Below are 24,522 nucleotides of genomic sequence, written 5' to 3'. Positions count from 1 at the left end.
CTATTGCATCCTTCGTTGACGTGGATCTACACTTCCTCTCATTCTCCAACTGTGTTGGGTGAGGTCACCCTCCTGGGTGTGTATTTTTCCAGCCGATGTGCAATATCGTTTTCTATGCTGACGATGATAATTGACTTGTTTGCTTGGTTGCACCTGATATCCAGCACGGTAGCCATTGCTTGGTTGCACCTGATATCCAGCATGGTAGCCAGTACATTGGGGTAGGGCTGCCATGTACCCTGTTGGTTTATGGTTCGGTGGTGTTTACATGACCCAGTGCACCACTGTGGTGTTCGCCTGGTGACAGGAGCTTTTAGTATGAGTCCAGTGACCAGCATCCTGGTGGAGGCCGAAGTCCCTCCATTGCAAGTTAGGCGTGCACAACTGCTGGCCAGTTACGTTGCACACGTTCATAGTTTTCCTGCTCATCTGAATTACCAGCTCCTTTTCCCACCTATTACAGTTCACCTCCCGCATTGGCGGCTCAGGTCATGGCTTCCAATTGCAGTTCATGTCCGATCCCTTCTTTCTGAACTGACGTCCTTGCCTTTACCACCTATAATTGAGTTACATTCATGTACACCTCCATGGTGTACACCTAGGCTGCAGCTTCGCCTGGACCTTTCACATGGCTCTAAGAACTCAGTTAACACTGCGGCTCTCCCCTGCCACTTCCTCTCAATTCTTGACATGTACTGAGGCCATGAAGTGGTTTACACAGATGGTCTGATGGCTGATGATCATGTCGGCTTCACGTATGTCTATGAAGGACGTATTGAACAACATGCCTTGCCCGATTACTGCAGTGTTTTCACTGCCGAGCTGTGGCTATATCTCGTGCTCTTGAGCACATCCGCTCGTGCCCTGGGGAGTTGTTTCTTCTGTGTACTGACTCCTTGAGCAGCTTACAAGCTATTGACAAATGCTACCCTTGTCATCCTGTGGTAGCGACCATCCAGGAGTCCATCTATGCCCTGAAATGGTCCAGTCATTCAGTCGTGTTTGTCTGGACCCCAGGTCCCAGGCAACAAACTTTCTGACAGGCTGGCCAAACAGGCTATGTGGAATCCGCTTATGGAGATCGGCTTCTCTGCAACTGACCTGCGTTCAGTACTACGCTGCAAGATCTTACAGCTTTGGGAAATGGAATGTCATAACCTCAGTATGCACCACAAACTGAGTGCCATTAAGGAGACTATGAATGTATGGAAGACCTCTATGTGGGCCTCTCGCAGGGACTCTGTGGTTCTCTGTTGGCTCCATGTTGGCCACACTTGGGTGACACATGGCTACCTCCTGCGCCGTGATGACCCACCTCAGTGTCAGTGTGGCACCCAGCTGACAGTGGCCCATATCTTGGTGAGCTGTCCTCCTTTGACTGCCCTGCGACAGACTCTTCAGTTACTGGACTTGTTGTCATTAATTTTAGCTGACAGTGCCTCATAAGGTAATTAATGTTTATGTTCTATACATGACGCTGGGTTTTATCATTCTACGTAAGTTTTCGCTTATGTCCTTTGTCCCTTTGTGTTCTCCACTCTAATGTGTCACAGAGTGGCTGGCTTTTCATTTTTATTCTCGTGGTCGGCCAGCCACGGTCATCTGCTCTCTTGTTATCCCTGTTGTTCTTCTGGTTCTTCCATTGTCCTGTTCTTGTGCTGTATGTCTCCTTTCTTTTCTTCTTTCCCTTGTGTAATTATTTTACCGGGAACAAGGGACCGATGACCTCACTGTTTGGTCCCTTCTCCCCTCCTTTAAACCAACCAACTAATAAAATTCATAATCAGATGTTCCAGCATATGAATATGACTCCAGACTTGGTTGCTCTCAGACTCCAGACCAGTCCGACACACATACTTGTAATTCTCATTCAATTATTTGTCGTCTCTGGCATCAGTATTGCTTTCTGTACCTCAATATTACCACTCCTACTCACTACCACAGTTTCAATTTCTGAGATTTCTAATGACCTTGCTGTTTAGTCCCTTAACACACCTTCCTCCCCCCCCCCCCCCCCCCCCCCCCCCCCATCTGCCCCCAACAACCAACAATTTTGCATTTATTGATGTATGGGAGATTTGTTATTTCTGGTTTTGTTTATAATTGTTTGATTTTATAAACTTTTAAATCGGATCTGTAACTATATGGCAGCAGAACACACAATCAAAGAACAAAACAAAATCTCACATTTGATAAAAGGAGTCATAGAACAGATGTACCAAGCTGTTCTGGTAAAGAATGTCACAACCACAGAAGAATTAATCAAGTGGTGTCAATGTATTGAGGAAATGCAACAAAAAAGTTTCTCAGGAAAGAGGTACGGCCTGCTCCTGAACGTGATCCCTATAGTAGTTGTGGAAGGCCACCATGACCAGCCCCTCTCGTATGAGAGATCGTAAGAAGAGAGGCAGCAGTTGATGGCAGTCAGAAATGTTGGATAGAGTACACAGCGGATACAACCCATGAATGTTGACCCCATACTTCAGTAGGCAACGGAGACTGTTGAAGTGTTGTATCAGTCTCTAGCACCAATATCCATCACCAGTTGAACATTCCATGAAGAATGAACTGGTGAACTTGGACTTAGACCACAGCCATTAAATGACAACCCAACATCTGATCAATGCAGGTGCAACCCACTCCTCCACCAGGTATAATGCTGTGTAGTAGAACATATATTTGGAGGAAGTAGAACAACACAGTGGTATGTTTTCACTATTATAGTCATTCAACACTCATCATCTTTCTCTGCACTAATGAACGATGTTGGACACATTGTACATTACTGCAGTAATGTACAATGTGTCCAACATCGTTCATTAGTGCAGAGAAAGATGATGAGTGTTGAATGACTATAATACAGCACAACATCAATGAACACATCACTGCTACTCATGCCAATCAAGAGCAGACAGTTGTAATTGACTTGTGGGATGAAGATCATGACCTTACTCTGGACAAGGCCTCTCTCCAACAAGCCATAGCCATAGCCATAGCCATAGCCATTCCCTGTAGCTTTACAGAGATACCAGACACTTGCTAATGTGTCTGGGCACTAGTTGACTTGGGGGTGGGGGAGCGCTTATTTTCCTGTAATGTTGAATGCTTATCATCACCAGCTAAAGAAGACTATCTTCATGAAAGCTGTTGTGCTGAAGGTCACAATGGGAAATACACAGAGCCGATAGGAACATGTATTGCAATAATAACTATCAGTGACAGAACACAGACCTTCACATTTGTCATTTTAATAGAATGTAGTCATAACGTTATTCTCCAATGGAACTTTTTGCAAGCATCACAAGCAGTAATAGACTGTGGAAGATTGTAGCTGGAGATTGATGAAGCTTTTCCAACAAGCAAATATGATACACATTGCTCTGGCTGTTGTTTGCCATTGATGTCATTATCCAACCATCGTAGAGACAAGTGCCAGTCATCAATCACAGTCCTCATTTAAAGGTGAAGATTTTTTCAATTGTGTAAAGCTCATAAAAGAAATCTACGAGGCCTGTTCAGAAAGTAAGCTCCGATTGATTGCCAAATTGAAACCACAGTGAACATCAGAAATGTTTTACTTGTAACAATTAGCTACACCTTTCAGCTACTTCTCTACGTAGTCGCCGTTCTGACTTAGACTTTTATCATAGCGTTGTACCAACTTTTCAATAGCCTCATCATAGAAGGCAGCTGCCAGTGCTTTCCGCCAATTCTCCACGCTGGCCTACACCTCGTTGTCTGTGTCAAAATGTTGTCTTCAAAGACAGCGGTTCATGTGACCAGAGATGAAACTCGGGGGGAGACAATTGCGGACTGTATTGTGGGTAATCTAACATTTCCATTTGAAAACGATGCAGGAGCATCTTCATTGCCCCTGCAGAATGCGGCTGAGAATTGTCGTGAAGACGAAACAGCACGACAGTTATGTAATGTTAGCTGCATAGCTTCAGGCGAAATTTCTCACCAGGCCCTCGTACTTGGCGGCAGACACTATTTTCTAGACATCTTTACGCACTCACTGCGAGCTCAGAAATGAGAAGAGTGACGTGATGCTAACTGGGGTTATACTAGAGACACTACCCAACACATCTGTGCAAAGCTTTATCGGATTTTCATAGTCGTTTCCATTTCGCGACCGATCGGAGCTTACTTTCTGAATGCCCCTCGTACATTCTAGTGATGAACATAAACATTGCATGGGGAAAAGGAGAAATTTGGATCACTAATTGTCACAAGCAGCCATAACTCATCTATCCCTAATGGTGCATGAGTAGGGTCAGCCAGACCAGTCCAGGATGGACATCATCAATGAAGAATAGTACTCCACTACCACTACAGACAGTGCAGTGGAGGAAGCAACCATTAGACTGTCAATAGGATCCATCGTGGCCAAGTAATAATGTAGGCACGTGTTAGCCATTCTATGCCAATTTCCAGATGTGCTCTGATCTGAAATCGAGAGAGGACAGACAAAGCTGTCCATGGTAGAGCACCATATTAACAGTTGGGATTATCCAACAGTCAGTCAGCACTTGTGTATGATATCACCAGCTGAATAACACCCAGTTCAGGAGAAAGTGGAGATGATACTGTAAGATGATGACAGTGAACCTTCAGAAAATCCTTCATGGCATTTCTGCATTGACTACAGATGATTAAACAAAATCGTGAAAAAATATGTCTTAACTGTTTCTGTGCACTGAGGGCACCCTATACTGCTTGGAAGGAGGAAAGTATTTGTCAGATTTTGACATAGAGAGAGCCTACTGACACACTGAGTTTCATGAGGCTGACCGGTAAAAGACTGCTTTCGTAAGAGCTGACAGCCTCTAGGAGTTCACATATGCTTTTTGGACTTTGTAACGATCTAATCACTGTCTTGTGTTTGATGGACAACATGCTTAGACACCTTAAATGGATAACTTGTCTCTGCTATCTGAATGACATTGTCATTGTTGTCATTGTTTTGAAAAACATTTTAAGAAGAAGCTATGTCAAAGTGTGTTCAGACCAAGGCATCAGTGTATGATAAGAATGCTGAGATAGCTTCACATTGATGCCAGTGGCTATGGGATATTAGCAGTTCTACTGCACATCCAGGAAGGTGCTGAAAAGTCAGTAAATTATGCTTCCAGAGTACTCTCAGTCTGAGATTAACAATTCTATGACTGAAAGAGTACCTTGCAGTTGTCCGGACCATAAACAAGTTCCAGCCACATTCATTCTGCAGACCATAACCCACCATTCTCTATGCAGGCTGACTAGTCTGAAGTCTCAGCCGATTCAAATGGCCACATGGGCAAGAAAGCTTCAGGAGCACATCACAGTGGTATACAGAAGCAGACACAACATTCAAGGGCACTAGGTGTGGGTGAAATCTGAGTCATCACTGCATTAAATGACATTGCTGCTGAACAAAGAGCAGCCCCAGGACTGCTGAAAACCATAGAAGCCTTGAAGGAGGAGGAATCAGCCAAAAGAGAATTCTAATTAATGAACAGAATATTGTATAAGAGGAATTCTGATCAGGTGGGGCAGAAATGGTTGATGGGGCAGAAATGGTTGACCATCATCCTAGCTCATCTATGGCTGGATATTGTTAAGTTTTCTCACAATGCTCCAACATTTTGTCGCCTGGGATTCGTAAAGACTCCAGACATAATTAAAAGCATGTATCACTGACTAGGTCTTCATAAATCCGTGAGGTACTATCTGAGGCACTGTAAAGAATGCCAGTGGTGGAAGCACATATCACAGTTACCTCAGGGTCGTTCAATACCAATTCCGCCTGCAGCAGCGCCATTCCAGGACATGGTATAGACCTTTCGGGAGGTTCCTGGAGTAGACATATGGAACTGGTAGATAATGGTCTGCACTTCTTCCTCACCCTCTACACTTAACTAAAATTGTGCTGACTGCTGAAGCTCCAGAAATTGAAAAGTTCCTTGAAGAAGACATAATTGTGAAAGATGGAGAACCTTGTGTGATGATCTTTGATCATGAAAACTTTCTCCAATCAAGGCTGTTATCAGAGGTAATATCGTATTGTGATATAACCTATAGGATGACAACTGCTTACCAGCCACAGATGAATGCCCTCACAGAATACTTTAACCCTTTAAGTATGGTTGACTTCTCTGGAAGTCCACTGTAATTGGGCCTTGCATATGGTGGACTGCTGTAGAAGTCTGTTGGGAGACAGATGTTCCCTCCGGTGGACTGCTGTAGCAGTCTGGCCTACTGTTCATGTTTACCATTTTGCTAAGTTAGTGTTATTGAAAGAACATCCCTGGTGATATCTAATGGGCTTACTGGAACATTTATAGCCACTAAATTTCATGGGAATTCACTTTGTATTGTATTACCAGCAAAGCAGACACTATGTGAATTTCCCTGTTTTGCTATGTATCATGAGGCGAAAAACATATTCCCTGGTGATGATACGTAAGACAATGTCATGTGTCTAAATATTAAGCCTGTATTTTTGTATGAATTCGAAACATAAGCAGCAGACATTGTATTTTTGTATTCTCAAATAATACATAATCATGCAAACAATGTGTGTAAAATTATTGCAGAAACTGAGTTTGTTTATAAAGTGCAAATTCATGACTAGCATAAATAATATACCTATTGTTTGTTTGAAATGGAAACAAAAAGGTAAAAAAAGTTCATTTCTGCAAGTGGCAAGATTTCTTATGCAGCGCTTTGTACAACTTGAAAAATGTGTTATCTGATGCTGATGATAAAGCGCGAGTGTTAATAATGTAATTGTTGATAGTTTTCAAATCGGAGCATGAACGTAAGCACAATAATAACATTTATTTACACAGTATGCTTGGTTTCCCAGCAGAACTGAGTGTCATTTTAGTACTGTTTTTTAATCTTTCTACAGCACCAATGTGAATACAAAAAAAAAAAGCTTTGTGTTCTGCCTTACGGCAGGTCTTGTTGTGGGGGAAGCCTCGTCAGAGAGGTCCACCACGAGCGTCTAGGGAAGTGATTTCAGTGGTGGTTTCCCGTTGCCTTCCACTGATGATGATGAAATGATAATGAGGACAACACAACGCCCAGTTCCTGAGCGGAGAAAATCTCTGACCCAGCCAAGAATCGAACCGGGGCCCCTTGGCATGACAGACCACTGCACTGACCACTCAGCTATCGGGTCGGACAACGTGAATACAAAAGGGAAAAAAGAAAAACTTTGAATGCTGCTATAAATGAGTGCTTACAATGGTGAACATAAAATGTAATGTAAGTACAAGATGTCACCAACACAAAATACCAAACATCTAGCAAACAGTTAAGATATCAGTGATTAATGCAGTCATAACTGGCAAAATCAAATTGGGCTGCATATGTCTCTGTGAACCATTCAGGGGAACCAAGTGGTCAGCCATGTCTGCCATCCACAGTGTTGCCCACTACTGTCTTGGCACCCATAGTTAAAAGGCTTATGAAACATAAGCAGATATGCTCTTAATGTGTGTTGATGTTGAACACAGAGATTGGCATACAATACTCTCTATATTGTTAAATTCACATACAACACAATGAAGGAAGACTTTCAGGCTTCACACAGTTCTTTCTGCCCTACGGTCACGAGGCCAAAACAAGTGAATAGAGTGTTCCTATTTCAAGTGGATTATACTCAGGAAGACAGCAGGAAACACCTCACCAGGACCAAAGAAGCAAGTCAGTTGGGTCGCAAACTGTCCCAGGAGGAGGAACGAGAGCCTATAGCTCCAGGTGACATGGTATGGATTTTTATGCCTTTGTGGAAAGTGAGACTATTGGAAAAGGCACTAAAATATTACTTCGGATCGTATCGTATACTCTGTCACTTGTCGGACTTCATGTACGAAGTTGAGGATTGTGACTAATCGTCAACATGATCTTTGAAGCCCTACTACAGTTATTAGGTGCAAATATATGGTGTAGGTTTCTCATTCAAGGAAACTGAAGGACTGCTTGATGATCGCGAAGTTCCACCTTTGATGTCCATCAAAGTGAAGAGGAGTCTCCAGTGCTGCCGTACAGAGGACCACTGAAAAGGCTTAGCTCTAAAATGTAGTTTGCTCCAGTGCGAACTTATGAAAAAGCAGGTTGCTGTTTCTCCAAGAGAGGGAGCAATGCTGTGAGTTGTGCAGCATGCAGTGTGAAGTAGTGTTTAGCATCAATGGCTGGCATGCAGCGGGTCACCAGTTCAAATCCAGTCACCAGCATCTATTTGTTATTTTCATTTCTAGAAGATTCTCAAAATTACCTCTTCTTCATACCTCTCTCTCTCTCTCTCTCTCTCTCTCTCTCTCTCTCTCTCTCTCTGTTAGCGTTATGTGCAATTTGGGGCCTATCTTTGATTTTGTTCACATCTTCAGTTTTCTGCAGTGATAACAGGTCCTTTGCATCTCAGTTTTGTGTGATCCATTGCTTCCTTCTTAATGTTGCTGTATCTGCTGCCATCCATCACATCAACCAGGATCTGAAATCTCTTCCTCCCTCACATACGCTTTCCTTCCACATACCCTTCTAAGACTGTTTCTAGAAGCCCTACCATCTTTCTTAATATATGTCCAGTCCAGTTTCATTTTCTTCTTTTTATTATATCGTGTAATTGTCCTTGCTCTCCCATTATTCTCAGTACCTCTTTTCATTTTTTCACTCCATCCATCTGACTTTTACTTTCCATCCTTCACACATGTCCGCATTTCAAAAACGTCAACCTTTGCTCTACCTTTCTTTCTCAGTGTGCACATTTCCGTACCGTACGGTAGGACACTCCACACACAACATTTTATTATCCTTTTCCTCATGTCTTTGCCAATATTTCTGCAGAAAATTCTCTTTTTCTTATAAAATGCCTCTTTTTCTTCATTGCTATTCTGATTTTAATTTCTATGTTGCTCTTCCAGTTGGTTTTCATCCTGCTTCTGAGGTATTTAAAACTTTGCACATGTTCTAATACCACTCCATTCAGCATTATCTTTACCTTTTTATATCCTCCTAATGCCATTACTTTTGTTTTCTTTATATTGATTTTCATTCCATAAATCTTTACTTTAGCTTCAATAGTATGCACTATATCGTGTAATTCTTTTTCACCTGTTGCAAGAAGAACCATTTCATGTGCAAATCTTGAACACCGTATTCTTCTTCCTCCAACTTTTACCCCCTTGTCATTTAGTGGACAGTGATCAGTCATATTTTCTAAGTAAAGATTGAAAAGGGTAGGAGACAGACAGTAGCCTTGTCTTACTCGTTTTCCTAGTTCTATCTTCTCCGTACTTTCTCCTCTCACTTTCAGTGACACTTTTTGATTTAATTGTAATGAATCCTTGTCATCTGGTTTTCCAGTCCATTCTCCCTTCTCTCATTATACTCGCAAGCTTATTCCAAGCCATATTATCAAAGTCCTTTTCCAGGACTATAAAATATGTATATAGATCTCTTCCCTTTTTAATAAACCGCTCTCCCAAAATTCGCAAGACTCCTATTGCATCTCTTGTGTTTGTATTTTGTCTAAAACCAAATTTCTCTTCATCCATGTTCTCCTCCTTAACTTTGTCAACCTTTTATTAATTATTCTTAATGAAACTTTGGTTACCTGTAGAATTAGGCTAATTGTCCTATGCCTACTGATTTTCTTGGCCCATTATTTCTTTGGTATTGGAACTGTGATGATGCCAGCATTTGTACATTTGCATTACTCTTGACACAAACTATGGAAGTGTACACAGTCATATAACCCTAAGAGATGCTTCCATGTCTGCAACAACCAGCCCCCAAATAAGACAACTTAAGTGTCTTCAGTGATAGGGGCAAAGATGCCTCTGTTAAAGGAGCTCCTTATCTTGCTGTACAGTGTTAGTGATTTAATTTCAAAAGTTATGTTGGTGGATGAACGGAATATGGACATCTTCGCAGACAATGAATCCCTATGCTCCTGTGTTTGGGATAGTAGCAGCAGTTGCTACGGCTCGAGAGCACCTACATCGACTAAAGGATCGCGTCACTCCTAGGCCTCACCACAGTTAAAAGTACAACATAACACTGCACAACATACTGCCAGTATGCCAGGGCCACTGGTTGCTTTCATAGGCTGTTGGCTGGCTCCTAATGTGTGTGCTTCCGCAAAGAGAGTTTGAAGGATTGCTGGCTATGGGGGTTATCAAATGTTCTGACAGTCCTTGGGCGTCTCCCCCACATCTAGTTTGAAAGAAAGACAGTGTGTGGCATCTGTGTGGGGACTATTGCGCCCTAAATGCACACACCAAGCCAAATCACTATCCTGTCCCCCACTGTCATAATTTACAGCTGCTCTGACACACTCTGTAATATTTATTGTAAGTAACTTCCAAAAGACATATCCTTAAATTCCAGTGGAACCAGTCGACATGCAAAAGATGGCAGTAATCGTGCCTTTTGACCTCTCTGAATATGTACAGATGTCATTTATACTTGAGAATGCCACAAAACATGGCAATGTTTCATTGATGAGGTCCTTTGTGGCTCTTATTTCTGCTTTGCGTATCTAGACAAAGTGTTGATTTTTTTCTGTATCTGATATCAAGCATGAAATTCGCCTGTGGGATAGTTTTGAAAGACTGTCTGACTATGGAGTTAAGATAAACATTGACAAGTGTGTGCTTCACAAGCAGGGAGTGGACTTTCTGGGACACTAAGTGACTTTTGATGAAGGTATTAAGCCCTTACAATCTTAGGTGGACTTGCTTCAATCAACTCCCCTTCCTGAAACGTATCAGCAGTTTTGCTGTTTCTTAGGCATGGTTAATTTCTTCAGGCACTACCTGCCACATGCAGGGACAGTCCGGGTTCTGCTCACAGCACTTACCGGTATCACTTTGTGGGGAAAATGCTCTGTGTGCACAACTGAAATGTCGTCTGCTTTTCACAAAGTCAAGTTCTCCTTGTGAGAGGCAGTACTTCTTGCTCACCCTCTGCTTTCAGCACCACTGGCTGTGGTCATCCATAAGTCATCAGATGCTCAGACTAAATGAAATGACTATGGCCACAAACTGTTAGTGGTGTACAAATCAATTAGATGTTTGTGACCACAAGTTGAGACATGCCAGTTCACTGTCTTTACAGACCATAGATCTGTTTCTTTGGTGTTTTAACAACTGTTGCAATTCCTTCTCTCCTTGGATATTCTGCCATTTGGAATTTATCGCACAACTCCACATTGATTTCCATCACCTGCGAGGAAATGACAATGTTGTTGCTGACTATTTCTCAAGAATCAACGTGCTCTCTGCAAGAATGGGTCTAACCCAGCTAGCCGTGATATTGGAAGCACATGAGGACCGACAAGAGTTCATTATGAAACAAACTACAGGAATGCAAGTGAAATAATTACCTATGGGCAGTTTCCTTGTCTGGCTTCATGATTCTCAGAGCTGATCCTGACATTTATGTTGTAGCAAACAGGTTTTTGATGCAATTACTATTTGGGTTGTAATGGACAGATATCTTTGGCGTGTAATATGGCATGCAAGCCATGAGAATGCCTAGAATATCAATAATCTAAAAACAAATCTTTTGTGTACCGTACTTTGTACACTCATGATACTTTACCCAACCCTTAAATTCTAACATGAAAAATAATTCTAACATGCTTCAGTCAACATTTCCTGCATGACTTTGCAAAGGTAAAATGTCTTCTCTGACAACTGCAAGGTACCTTTGGTATGCCTCTGTATGCTGCTACAGATATCTCATCAAATATTGATCCGTGTCTACTTTTCCCCTTTCACGCTACAGTTATTACACTGAACGCTTCGCATGGTAATATGGTAAAACATGGATCCATTACAATGCATTACAGTTAAATACCGGGTGATCAAAAAGTCAGTATAAATTTGAAAACTGAATAAATCACGGAATAATGTAGATAGAGAGGTACAAATTGACACACATGCTTGGAATGATATGGGGTTTTATTAGAACCAAAAAATACAAAAGTTCAAAAAATGTCCGACAGATGGAGCTTCATCTGATCAGAATAGCAATAATTAGCATAACAAAGTAAGACAAAGCAAAGATGATGATCTTTACAGGAAATGCTCAATATGTCCACCACCATTCCTCAACAATAGCTGTAGACTATAAATAATGTTGTGAACAGCACTGTAAAGAATGTCCGGAGTTATGGTGAGGCACTGGCGTCGGATGTTGTCTTTCAGCATCCCTAGAGATGTCGGTCGATCACGATACACTTGCGACTTCAGGTAACCCCAAAGCCAATAATTGCACGGACTGAGGTCTGGGGACCTGGGAGGCCAAGCATGACGAAAGTGGCGGCTGTGCACACGATAATCACCAAACAACACGCGCAAGAGATCTTTCACGCGCCATCTGTTGGACATTTTGTGAACTTTTTTTCTAATAAAACCCCATGTCATTCCAAGCATGTGCGTCAATTTTTACCCATCTATCTACATTATTCTGTGGTTTATTAAGTTTTCAAATTTATACTGACTTTTTGATCACCCTGTATATACAACAAACAAACAAAAATTGAAAGACGCAGAAATGGCAATACACTTGCATGAACTGCCTGATACTCCCGCGCTACGGGAAGTAGCATACTGTTGAATGCAGGCGGCTCCTCTCCGCCTTGTGCTGTGCGTCGTGACAGTGCATGGAACACAGGCGCGCGCGCACACACACGCATGCAACCTTCATATCATCTCTCCACATTCACACAAAGTGTCCCAAGCCTCAGGTACACAAAAATGTCTGTCTATGGTAAACACAGTAAATAAGTACTAATTACTACAACTGAAAATATATCCAATTAGTGATTATCTCAGCTAATTTACTACCACTTTCCTCCAGCATTGAGTAAAAAGACATTGAAAGTACTGTCACTTCTGACCCAGAATGTAGACGTGCTGTTGTCTTAATTCCTACCATGGTTATTTCAATGAGGGGACACAGACTGTCCACTTTCTGGCAACTCTGGGTCATCACAGTACTCATCAGTGTCTTCTTGTGTTTGTGATTGCCAGTACCGCACGTTGAGTATGTGATGGCCCTTCTCTACTGTGGCGTCCTCTGCGATATCTCATATTCTCTGATAATGCATTTGTGTAATATCACACTCCTCTGTGTGAGGTGGGTCAGAGGTGGTGAACCTCCATTATTCACACGGTCTCTCCCATTGTGTGATGCTTGCATGCAGTTCACATAGCATCTGTGGTTTGGCATTTCGTTCCTGCCTTGTTCTCCATGGTGTGGACCACGATGTCCATATCGCTCTCACCTGTTCTCCTCTTCTCTCCTTTGTCTGTTGTTGCACCAATTCCGCCTGTCATTGCAATGTACAAACCTTTGCAGCGCCCCATTTTCTGTTCTAATTGCATTTTCATTTGCTGTCCTTTGCTTCTCCTGCTCTTCGAAGTCATCCAAGGACCCTAAAGTATCGAGGAACTGCTCTCTTGATAGTGCCTCGATGAGTGCATGTTGTGCATGAGCAGGAAAATGTGAGTGCATCGCACTGCACCAGTACTCATCTGACATTTTGTCATCCGAGTATCTTGCCAGAATGACAGTGAGCAGCATATGTTGCCATGGATTGGCGTGACTTTGGCGCGTAGTGTCCATGATATATACTCATCTTTGCACTCGCCTGTGTGGCCAGGATCCAGTACATTGCCAGAAACTTAGTGCAGAAATCCTTGTAACTACTCTTCTCGCAAATTGTAATGTCAAACCAGGCAGCCTCCTCCTGATCGAGCATCTGGTGTGCATCGAGTAAAGCATTACATTCTGCCACTCCTTTTGCATGCAGATACTCTTCTAAATTCTTTAGGTATGCCTTTGGGTGAGTACTGCACATTCGGCCAAACTTGGGCAGTCGTATGTCCACCACCTGCGTCGGGAATGAGACCTGCAAATTTGTCAGTGTGACCTGCGTTACAAGGACATTACCTTGTCGCATTGCAGACACTTCTTGCCCGAGGACCGACACTCATGTTTGTGTTTCCTTGGATGATTTACTTTCCTCTTCTACACACACAGACATATGTCATCTTCACATTTACCCACATTTCTAAGCTGCCAACCTTCGTTTCACTCTCTTTACCTGCCTCGTCCAGGCTGTTGGTGACCTCCATATGTATCGTTCTGGTTTCGGTCTCCAATTTGTGCCTAACATCAGCAATCTGCCGATAGTTTTTGATTGCAAAAATTTAGTTCAGTTTCCAGTCTTTCAAACCATGTTTGTTCTACCTTATGGCTGTTAACTGTGATGTGTGGTTTTCTAATATCGCGAGAATTTGATCTAATGGATTCTCACTTCGCGTATCCCCCATAAACATGCCTTGTGTTTTCTTGCTTGCCCCCAAACTTTCCTCAACTTGCTTAACTGTTTCCATATTTATCAGTCTCCCGCACCCCAGTTGCACAGAAAAACTAAACTAAAAACTAAAATCTCTCCACAGAACGAACAGATACAGTACAGTGCTAATGGCAATGCTGGTAACAGCAAACAGAATGATTGAAATTGTGGAACAGAATATTTACAACAACAAACTACACATTCTAAAACTACATAACAATATGAGGAGGCTGTGGGAACCAAAGTTGACTACACTAGCTACTGCTGTATCTACTTTAGATGTTCATTTGCAATGCACTTAGCATGCACGCCTGGCATCTCACACGAGTTTAACATATGCTAATAATGGAATGGGAATTCTTCCTGAGTCATGCCTTGAAACTTAGGCATTCTCACACTAACAACAATGTGAGAATGAAGTCCAATCGAAGCCCCACATTGTGCACCAAAATGTTGTGATCTCGAGAAATTATTTTCTGACATCAGATACCATGAAAATTACCGATCAGGTCGCCCCACGTTGGGCACCAAAAATGTAGTGAACTGAGATTTTTTTCTTTTTGCTGTCAGATGTGAAATGATGAGCAGATAACTGATGAGAAACCCCCCATTAGGAACCAATAATTAATTGATATCAACAGTTAAATGAAATCAAATACACAGGGTAAAAAATTAAGGAGTCCGATCATAACATGAAAGAGATGTATTTATTTTTGTGCTGTTTACCCAAACCAAAACAAAATTATAAATCTCGGCAAGTCGCCTCAGGACTGTGTGGCATGAGCCGGCTGCCCTCATCAGCAATCGCGGCTTTTCAGCGGGTCCCAGGTACAATCTCCATGTTGTCTGACTGTTGTCAGTCCTGTGGCTGAAGCTGTGCCACCAAGGTGTCGGAAGGCGGATGTTGGCGATAGTGGAAGAGTGCCCACATCCTCTCATTTCCACGGTGTCTCCACGACTTCCCTTGCTTCTCCATCTCTCAGTAAGCTCCTCTTCGAAATATTCTTCCTTTTGGCATTGTCATTGGCGGTCAAAATTTTCAGTGCATCCCAATGACAGATCGCCATTTCATAGCCATGCCTCTCCGTGCTGCATGAAAATTTCCTATCTGGCATGTGTCTCGTGAATCAGCATCTTCCTCAAGATTTCACATTTTACAGTGTTTTCCTACATTCTGAGGCTCTTGGGAGAGCAGCTACACAACACTGCTCTCTCTGCATGAGGCCAGGACACACTCATGTTTGGGCTTCGTCTCAAAATCTGCCAGCGTCTGTAATTTATAAGGAATGTCCTTACTGTTGAGCAAAACATCATCGTAAGAACGCTGACACTTTCATGTCCCTCCGTGCACCATATCCCCGCACTTTGTGTATGTTCCTCCCTGTGGCCACGGGGTGCTGGAATTGTCGGCACATTCATGCTTTCTAAGGCAGGTAAAATGACTGTTGCTAGGGCCAGAACAACTCAAATGGTTTCATGCATACATTCTTGGCATTCAGTCCTAATGGCTGCAGATGTCAATCAGTTCTCGGCACGCTTCTCACTGTCAGACAGGCCCTTCGCAACATGTCCCTCCTTGAGCAAGGAGAGGGAGTCTGCCCAGTTTCCCGCTGTGTGCTTGCAGAATGGCTGCCGTATCCTCTCCTCGGGGCTCACCCGAGGGTGTCCCCCCCCCCCCCCCCCCCCCCTCTCCTTGGCTGCTTGCAGGGAGTTGGCGACAGTGGCCATGGTCAGATGTATTACAGTTAATTATTGTAACCAACAGGTTACCATCAATCATTGATTGACCACAAGAAAGAAGTACAGCAACAGCAACAGGAGCAAGTGCAGCAGCTGACTTATGTCTGGCGGCATCCATGTTGTTATGTGGAATAAGCTTTGCTAAGTGAACTATGTTCATGTATGCCTCTGTCATCATCAAAGTCCAAATCAAACTTTTAATTCACTATTATAAAATTCCAAAACCAATGTGCAAGTGGCTGCACACACTCTGGCTCTGAGTAAAATGCAAAGCTTATTTATGAGATTTGGACTAGTTTTTGCTGATGCCCATCCTTCCTGTTCGCCACCAGAACTCAAAGTTATGACAATGGTCTTTCTGTCTCCTTCCTTCTCTCTCTGCACCTCTGTGACATCAACCACCATCTTTTTCATGAAACTGACCATGCTCGAGTGTAACTTGCCATTATTGACACTCTATCACTCAAATTATGTAATTATGCTTTCATCTGCCTCACCTTAATTGATTAGTGATAAAGCTATTTTGTTTTGGCTGGAGGGCACTGGTATGACCAGTCCATCTTTCCCAAATGGAGAGGTGTCTGCCTGTGTAGATACTGTGTTCTAGTTTTTGTTTGCCTCTGCTGTGGCTGTGTTCCTTCACCTCCTCACTTGGGTAAGTCACTGCGACCCCATGCCGACACCAAACTCTGCTCACTCCAGAAGCGTTTGACACTGCTACTGCATGATCCACGCCGGCTTGCCTCATTCTCGACATTAACTGAATTCTGATTCTCCCCTCTTAATTAAACTCACCATAACATCGGTTTCATTGCTCATACAGCAGCCATGGTTGTTTCTACAGTAATCAGTTACTCTCATTTAGAGCCATTACGGATTAAAAGTAGTACTAAACTAGAGTGTGAGCATTTGTTTCAGGCTGGGGTCCATCATGACTGTCATTTGTGGGTTAAAACTTGCTTATCTTGGCAGTTGGCTAAAGTCAGGCACCACATCCTCAAGCCTCTCAGTTCCTTTGTAGAGCTGACATGCTATGTTTTTTCATGTCCACATAGACCTTGTAGGGCCTGTATTCCCAGTGGAAGGATTCAAATATATTGTCATTGCTATTGACAGGTCTACCTGGTGGGTTGAAATCATGCCTATTATGGGCATTAAGACAGAGATTGTTAGACATGCCTTTTTGACTACATTTATTTCGAGGTTTGGGTTCCTGACAGGTGTGGCAATGGATCAAGGTTGACAATTTGAGTCACCTTTGTTCAATAAACTATCTAATTTATGTTGGTTCACTCATCATCATCTTTCCACCATCTAGCATCCATAAAGCAATGGCATGGTGGAACGCTGGCACAGGACAGTCAAGTCAGTGTTGATGTGTCCCAAGTCTTCTTGGTTGACTACCTGCCACTGGTGTTTCTTGGGCTGTGTACTGCATTCAGAATCGACCTTGGTACTTCTGCAGCTGAAATTATGCACAGTGGAACCCTGAGACTTCTGTTGGGCTCACTCTCCATGCACCAAGAAAGCTGCCCTGAAGATCTTTGTTCATTGGTGCTAAAAGTGAGGAACTGCATATCAAATTCCTGACCTTCAACAGTGTGTCGGCATGTGAATGCACCCAATTTTTTTTCCTTGACAATCTCGCTCATTGTACCTATGTCATGCTCTGCACTGGTGCTGTTATAGCACCCTTGCAAATGCCTTCCACAGGCCCCTTTCCAGTCTTGGAAAGAGATGGTCAAAGAATGATACTCTTGATTAACGCCAAACCGAACAGGGTTTCCAATGAATGGGTGAAACCAGCATACCCTCTCCTGTCAGATGGCACTGCGCAATGGCAGCCTCTGTTGGCTGCCGCTTGCTTCTAGGTCATCCCTGGCTGAGCAAGCCTCCACTCTGTGGATCAACCCGCCTCCCCGCCATCATCGTCAATGGAGTCAACCAACACAGATGCTCACATGGCACCGCGCCCTTCTCCTCTCGCCGAGTGCTTCCACTTACCGATATTGGTGCCGGTTCACACAAGAATGGGTAGGACAATTTGGCACAAGTTCCCTTTTATCCCAGAAATTACACTACAGGAGAGGGGCTGTGTGGTGAAGCAAGCATTTGAACATGTAATTGAGTGTGCACTATTGTTGTGGCTATGTGATGGACAATCTAGCAGCATCTTTGGTTATATTTAATGACTTTGTTTTAGTTATCGTTCTGGTTTTCTTTTGAGGTTTTGTCCCTTGATTTTTGCATCTGTTGTAGTTGTTTAGTACTTATACTGCCTTTATTCAGTTGTGGGTCATAGTACCCACAGAATCACTGTTGTCAAAAAGTCCTCTGGCCATTCACCACTGTCATATATTTTGTTACATAACCTCAATATTTTTCTTAATCTGTCTTGGTTCAAACATTTTAGCATTTTTCCTAATATTGTATTGGTATCCACTGCTTTCCTATTTTTCACTGCAGCTATTGCACTCTTTATATCTTCCATCATTATTGTTGATCCTTCCTTGTCATCGTTTATGCTCTTCATGGATTCAAGTTCCAGAGCTGTTAGTTTGTGATCTCTGTCAAATAGCCTTTTTAAATAGTCTTTACATCTCTGCAGGATGTCCTCACAGTCTATGCACACTATGTTTTCATCTTCAGTGTTCTGTAGTAGCACTTCTTGTTCTGTTTTGATTACAAGTTTGTCTTTACCCTGTTGTATTGTAAATTATATCTTCCTTCCCTCTCTCTCCTTTTTTTTTCCTCCACACTGTTCATTGTTCAACATTGTACATTTTTCTTATCTTCATTGTTCTTGTTTTGAATGTTCTTCTCTCCTCCATCTTTTATATCAATTCCTGTGTAGCCCGTGGCTTTTTTGGCCTTTTCTTGTTTATGTATGCTATACTTTTCTGCCCTGCTTTGTTGTCCCCTCTTTGAACATATTCCAGTACTCATTGACATTGCTAGGTGGTTCTTTGTCTCGTAATGTATTAGTAAGATTAAGTCATAGAATTTCTGTAATTCGGTCTCCCCTGTCTTACCTTCTCTAGCTCTCACACCTTCAACATGGCGGCATTTTTCAGCTTTTTCATTCTTATTTCTATATCTGCATAAGTAAATTTTGGTTTCTGTTAATATCTGCACCTGGTAATGTGTGCACTTTCTCGATTCCATTTCTGTACCTTTCTTCTGCCAGTATAAAATTGATTTGGTTTCCATATCTAGCCCATGGTAATTTCCAAGTGTAGATCATCCTCTTATGATTTTTGAACTGTATGTTTTCCACCACCAGTTGTCTTTCCCTGCAGAAGTCAATGAGCCTTTAACCTCTGTTGTTCCTCCTTCCAAGACTGTGGCTGCCTTCTATGATTCCCACTTTCCCTTCTTTCAAAATGACATTCCAGCCACCTGTTACTATTTTGCATCATCCTTGATTATAATCCACTATCTTCTCTGTGGTGTTATGTTTCCTCTAAGATTTGGTCATCATGTTCTGAAGTTGGCATATACACCTAGATAATCAATATATCTTTTTACACGCCATTCATCCTTACACCAATAACATTGTTACTTGCATAGTCTATATTTTGCACACACTTAGCCAATTTCTTTGTCATAATCACACCTACTCCATTCCTTTCTTTTATTTGTCCTCCTGAGTAGTATGTAATGTATTTGTCTGAAAGTCCATAACATCTTACCTCAGCAATTCCCACCATGTTCATATTATTCTTTTCCGTCTCTATTTTATTTTTCTTCCTGCTTGTAACAGTGTTATGAAATTCTGGGTACCAATTCTTGTTTTGATATTGTACCTCACTTCAAGTTGTTGTGTTGTCATTGTCTAACCCCCCTCCCCCTCTTCCAGAGATATGAGTGGGGGCTATTTTACTTCTTGATATTGATGTAAGATGAGAGGAAGCCATATTTTGAATATTGAATTTGAAACTGCATTATGTGGGGGAAATAATCTGTGGTGGTATCTGCTGCCTTTTGCATTTCTGGAGGCCGCCTCTAAGGTTGCAGTCACAGTGGCAACCATATCAGTGGATTCTGCTGACAACCGACATTGGCCCAAGATGGCTGATTTTTTTCCAGATCTGTAAACCAATACATGCAGTCACAATATAGCCAAGATCATCACCTGAACATTCAGACTTTGGACAACAATCAATGAAATTCGAATCAGGTTGTTTTCTTTGGTCACTTCAGCCGAAACGATAAGAAATATGGGCTGTGAAGAACTGATAAGTCCGATCAAAAGAGGAGATTGTGGCATTGTGAGGATGAAAGATATTGGGATATAGTTCAGAATGTATATGCTGAAATCGTTGGTTTATTGAAAACCAACAGTAGGCAAAATCTTGATTGGATATTTTAGCTGTAAATTATAACCTCAAGAAATAATTTGTTAAAGTGAGAATGGATGCTTAAAGTTACTATTGTGGATCTTTGTTTTTGAGATGTGGTAGGTTGACATTAGCTGTCTACAAATTGTCATTTTTATGCTAGAAATGTGTTGCAGTTAGATGAAGTGGTTTGCAAGTGTGGTGTTTGTCTTTCATAGATAAATTCTGGAAAATAATGTGTTTGTAATCTTGCTTTTCAAGGTCACCATGAATCATGCCAAGTATGTTACAGAAAGTTTCTCCCCTCATCTCACATACTCATAAAACTTTTATGTTAATTCCAATAACTGAGGACAGAGGTTGCAGTACTGGCCACATTCTTTTGGGGACAGATGTAGCTGTCACATCCATTCAGCATCTTCTTAATAGCAAAATTTGCAGTGCAGCACTCCTTTCCAAGAACAGGGGCAACATGGTATCCATCCCACTGTAGGAAGTTGAAAGCTAACCTACTTCTACATAGAATAGATTCTAACCTAACCTAACCTTCTTGACCCTGACCCACCTCCCCGTGACCATGCTCTGTCAGGTGATGCTATCGGACGACATCTAGTGACAGTGAATGCAGCTTAACATGGGATACAGATGGCTTATGTAGCCCCTCGCCCTGAGTCAGATGCTGCATAGCCTGTTGGTCCGTGGGAGGTATTTCATTTCCCTCCTATCACACACTTTCATCTATCCACAATCTGGAGATGTACCCTCTAGGGGTTGCAGGCTCCCTCAAGGGGAGGATTTTATTGTATGCTGTTAAAGAAATTTTCTCTTGCCTTGCTTGTTTTCCCTGTTGCTTTTTTTTTTTATGATGACCAGTTGTGATGGTGCAGTGGTAAGGCACAGGACTTGCATTTGTGAGTGATTGAAGTCCCATTCTAGCCATCCAGATTTATGTTTTTCCTGGTTTTTCTAAAGTGCTTGAGGCAGATGCTGGGATAGTTGCGTTGAAAAGAACACAGTTGATATCCTTTCCCTCTTTTTTCCAGATCTGAGCTTGAGCTCCATCTCTAATGACAATGTTGCTTATGTGACATTAAATGCTTATCTTCCTTCCTTTTAGGCTAACAGTATTCAAAGTAGCATATGACTTTTCTGCAGAAAACATTATATTTTTCATTTGCGCCAGGTGTGTATATCTTTTCAGTAGGTATTTATTACTCTTGCAGTACTCCAAATCCTTTTAATATCTAGCAGGTAGCATGATGTTAAATGCCAGCCATTGAGTATTGTTATCTGAAAAACCATTCCCTGTTGATTTTTTTTTTATTATGATTTTGCTGTTGCAGATGAGTGTAAAAATGTTGTCATTAGCTGTGCTGCTGGCTCCCATAACTCTGATTTCAAATTGTACAAATGGTGTTAGATGTATTTTGGTGTATTAACTGGCAAGAATCTGGTATGGACTATCCATGCTTGTGAAATTTTAATTTAAATTTCAATGTAGTATTATGACATACTGTTCAGTATTTAAAAAGCAGAGCAGATTGTCTCAAAATTACCAACAAGAATACTTCATGTTCTGGTGATTTAACTTTCTGTGAATTTCTTCTTTTATAACACAACCTTCAACATGCTGATCACTACAGAACCTAAGAATATCAATATTATTATGATTATAACTACCTACCGTATGGAGTTGCTGACATTACCTAAATGGTCACTTCCTTATATTAAGTAATTCAGCATTCTTGTTATACTCATAACTCTGTCACAAACAGCATTGTATTTGTGTCCAATGATAATTGCCTGTCACGTCCTCAGAAAAGTTGTTTCCTTACTACCTGTATAAGAATTATATTTTTATGTTTTCATTTTTATAACTAAATGACTTATTGTGTTGCCAAGACACTGATGCTGCTGTCATAGAAAATTACAGATTTTTTTCTCTGCAGTCATAATCTAGATGCATATTCTGAAACATTATGTTAAGATTCACATTGAACTCATGTTATCGGTGGCGTTCATATGTTGACAGGTTTTATAGGTCAGATATTCCCTTGCCGCCATATCTGCAGCCTGCAGCAATGACTCGGCGACATGGATTGAGAACCAGAGTGATCCGCGCATTGTATTTTTTGTATATGCCCATGACTCGCAGGCTTCAGGATCCTACTCTCTCTGAGTCAAGGCTTCTAGACAAGATGTGTGTACAGCAGTGCCACAAGGTAATATTTTTAAAATATTGTAAAATTACTTTTTCATTGGAGTTTTGGTGAAGGGCTGTCACCACCACCATGCAATTTGTAATTTAATATGTTTGTCTACTATCTGGAAATGATATGTTGGAACATAACTCAAATTGTTTCTGTTGGTAATTATGTACTGTCTTTATTTCATATATAATGCAGCATAATTAATTACACTATTCAGTTCAGTCTCATGCTGTAACCTTCAGCGTCACATGCCTGCACTACATTTTAAAAACCTCTTTCCACATGACATATTAAAGTGGTCCAATTCGACCTAAAATTATCTAGCTCAGTAAAAACATTCATTCCAGTCACCACTGTTGTTAGGTTTTTTGCACGTGTAAAACGATTTTAGCTCTGACATACTTTGCAAATGCTGCCCCACTCTGAACATTGTAAAAATTCGTGACTTATTGAGTGAATGCTCACTTTAAGGAACAGTTAAATTTGGCATCTCTAGTAACAAACTTAGTGCACATTAAATACTTGTGGCTTTAGCAGCTCTTTCACACTAGTCATCTGGTACCTTCCTCAGCTATGTGTGTCTGAATTTTATGGATACAATTTCGTTCAGCTTATGTTGAATTTCTGTATTCCAGCTCCCTTGTAATGTGCACAAGCATTACCAATGATACCTCTCACAGCTGCCTCCCTCCATTATGTGTAACCGTTATTGTGTTCCTTACCTGTGCAGTCATATTTGTTTATACTTTATTCCATTTCATCATGTATTTTTGCAATAAATTCCCCTTTATTAAAAACAAGTTGATGTTTTCTGAAAGTTCATGTGTACAGTTTATTACATTACCAATTATACTTAAGCCAACCCTAGGTTTTTTGTTACTCTGTTATTATTGTAGGTCTGAATTTCCTCTTTCGTTGGCATTTTGTAATTAAATTAAAAAAAACGTGGCTGAATGTCAAATACAAAGTTAATGTTGGGTGCGTTTTCTTGTATCACTATAATTTTCATAAAGTTAATGTGACTCGTTTTTCCTCTCTTCCCATTCCTCGATGTTTCAGAGCACTCGGTACCAACACACAACACAATTTTTGGAAGTTCTTTCTGTATATGGAAGTGTGTCAACAATATGGTTATCTTTGCAGCAATAAAATAACATTTGCATGTTTTATTTTGCAGTATCATTTTGCAATTGGGTGTTCTACATTCATTTTCAAGTTTCAAGATGTGAAGCATATACCTGTACGAGGACAAGAACCTGTCGAAAAGGAAGATGATATTTATGCAAATAGTGATGAGGGAGCCATAACATTAAAGGTAAAAATTGTAGCACTAAGTAGTAGCTTTTTATTTGGTTATCTTGATAAATGTTATTTGTATCATTACTTTCTATGGTAAGCTCAAAATCATCATCTTTTCCTTTTTAATTTTTTTGTTGTAGTCTTAGTATTAATAAATGAAGCTGTGTGTGTTCAAGGTTTTCCATGAATATAGAAGTTCAAAAACACTTGCAGTGCCACTATGAAGCACACAACAGCACTTTTTGTGTGTGGGAGTTGGAATTTTTGTAGTCTTATTAGCAGCTTCTTTGTAGTCCCACTTTTAAGATACCCACAACACATGCTAACAGCTGAATGTCGCAAAGCATGAACCTCTGGGAGAGTTGGACCTTGAGCATTGACGGCTATTCCAACACAGTTATGATTAGGCCACAAGTCTCAATTTGATGTAATTTTAATACACCTCAAAGGTTTGTTCTAGTAAACACCACAACCTATCAGTGTTTCACGTAGGACCTCTCAGTGTGTTGCTATATTTTTACGATTAGCTGTAGAAGTTCCTTGTTAGACTTTCTAATTTGATTGACTGGTT

At 41.4% G+C, this 24,522-nt stretch overlaps 1 protein-coding gene across 5 annotated transcripts in view; it reads left to right on the top strand.

The window, feature by feature from the left end:
- LOC126469771 (putative transmembrane protein 183BP) overlaps nucleotides 1–24,522 on the top strand; it is a 95,794-nt gene that overhangs the window by 54,771 nt on the left and 16,501 nt on the right. For all 5 annotated transcript variants that reach the window (XR_007586071.1, XM_050097000.1, XM_050096999.1 and 2 more), the window contains 2 exons: nucleotides 22,475–22,664; nucleotides 23,830–23,967. Coding sequence is in view for 4 of the 5 variants with exons in the window: in XM_050097000.1 (XP_049952957.1) it covers nucleotides 22,475–22,664; nucleotides 23,830–23,967 (328 nt within the window). In the remaining variant the exon portion in view is untranslated. The remainder of the gene's footprint in view (nucleotides 1–22,474; nucleotides 22,665–23,829; nucleotides 23,968–24,522) is intronic.

Source organism: Schistocerca serialis, chromosome 3 (genome assembly GCF_023864345.2).
Source record: "Schistocerca serialis cubense isolate TAMUIC-IGC-003099 chromosome 3, iqSchSeri2.2, whole genome shotgun sequence".
NCBI lineage: Eukaryota > Metazoa > Arthropoda > Insecta > Orthoptera > Acrididae > Schistocerca > Schistocerca serialis.
The sequence above is the reverse complement of the archived record's forward strand: the minus strand, read 5'-3'. Positions and strand labels throughout refer to the sequence as shown.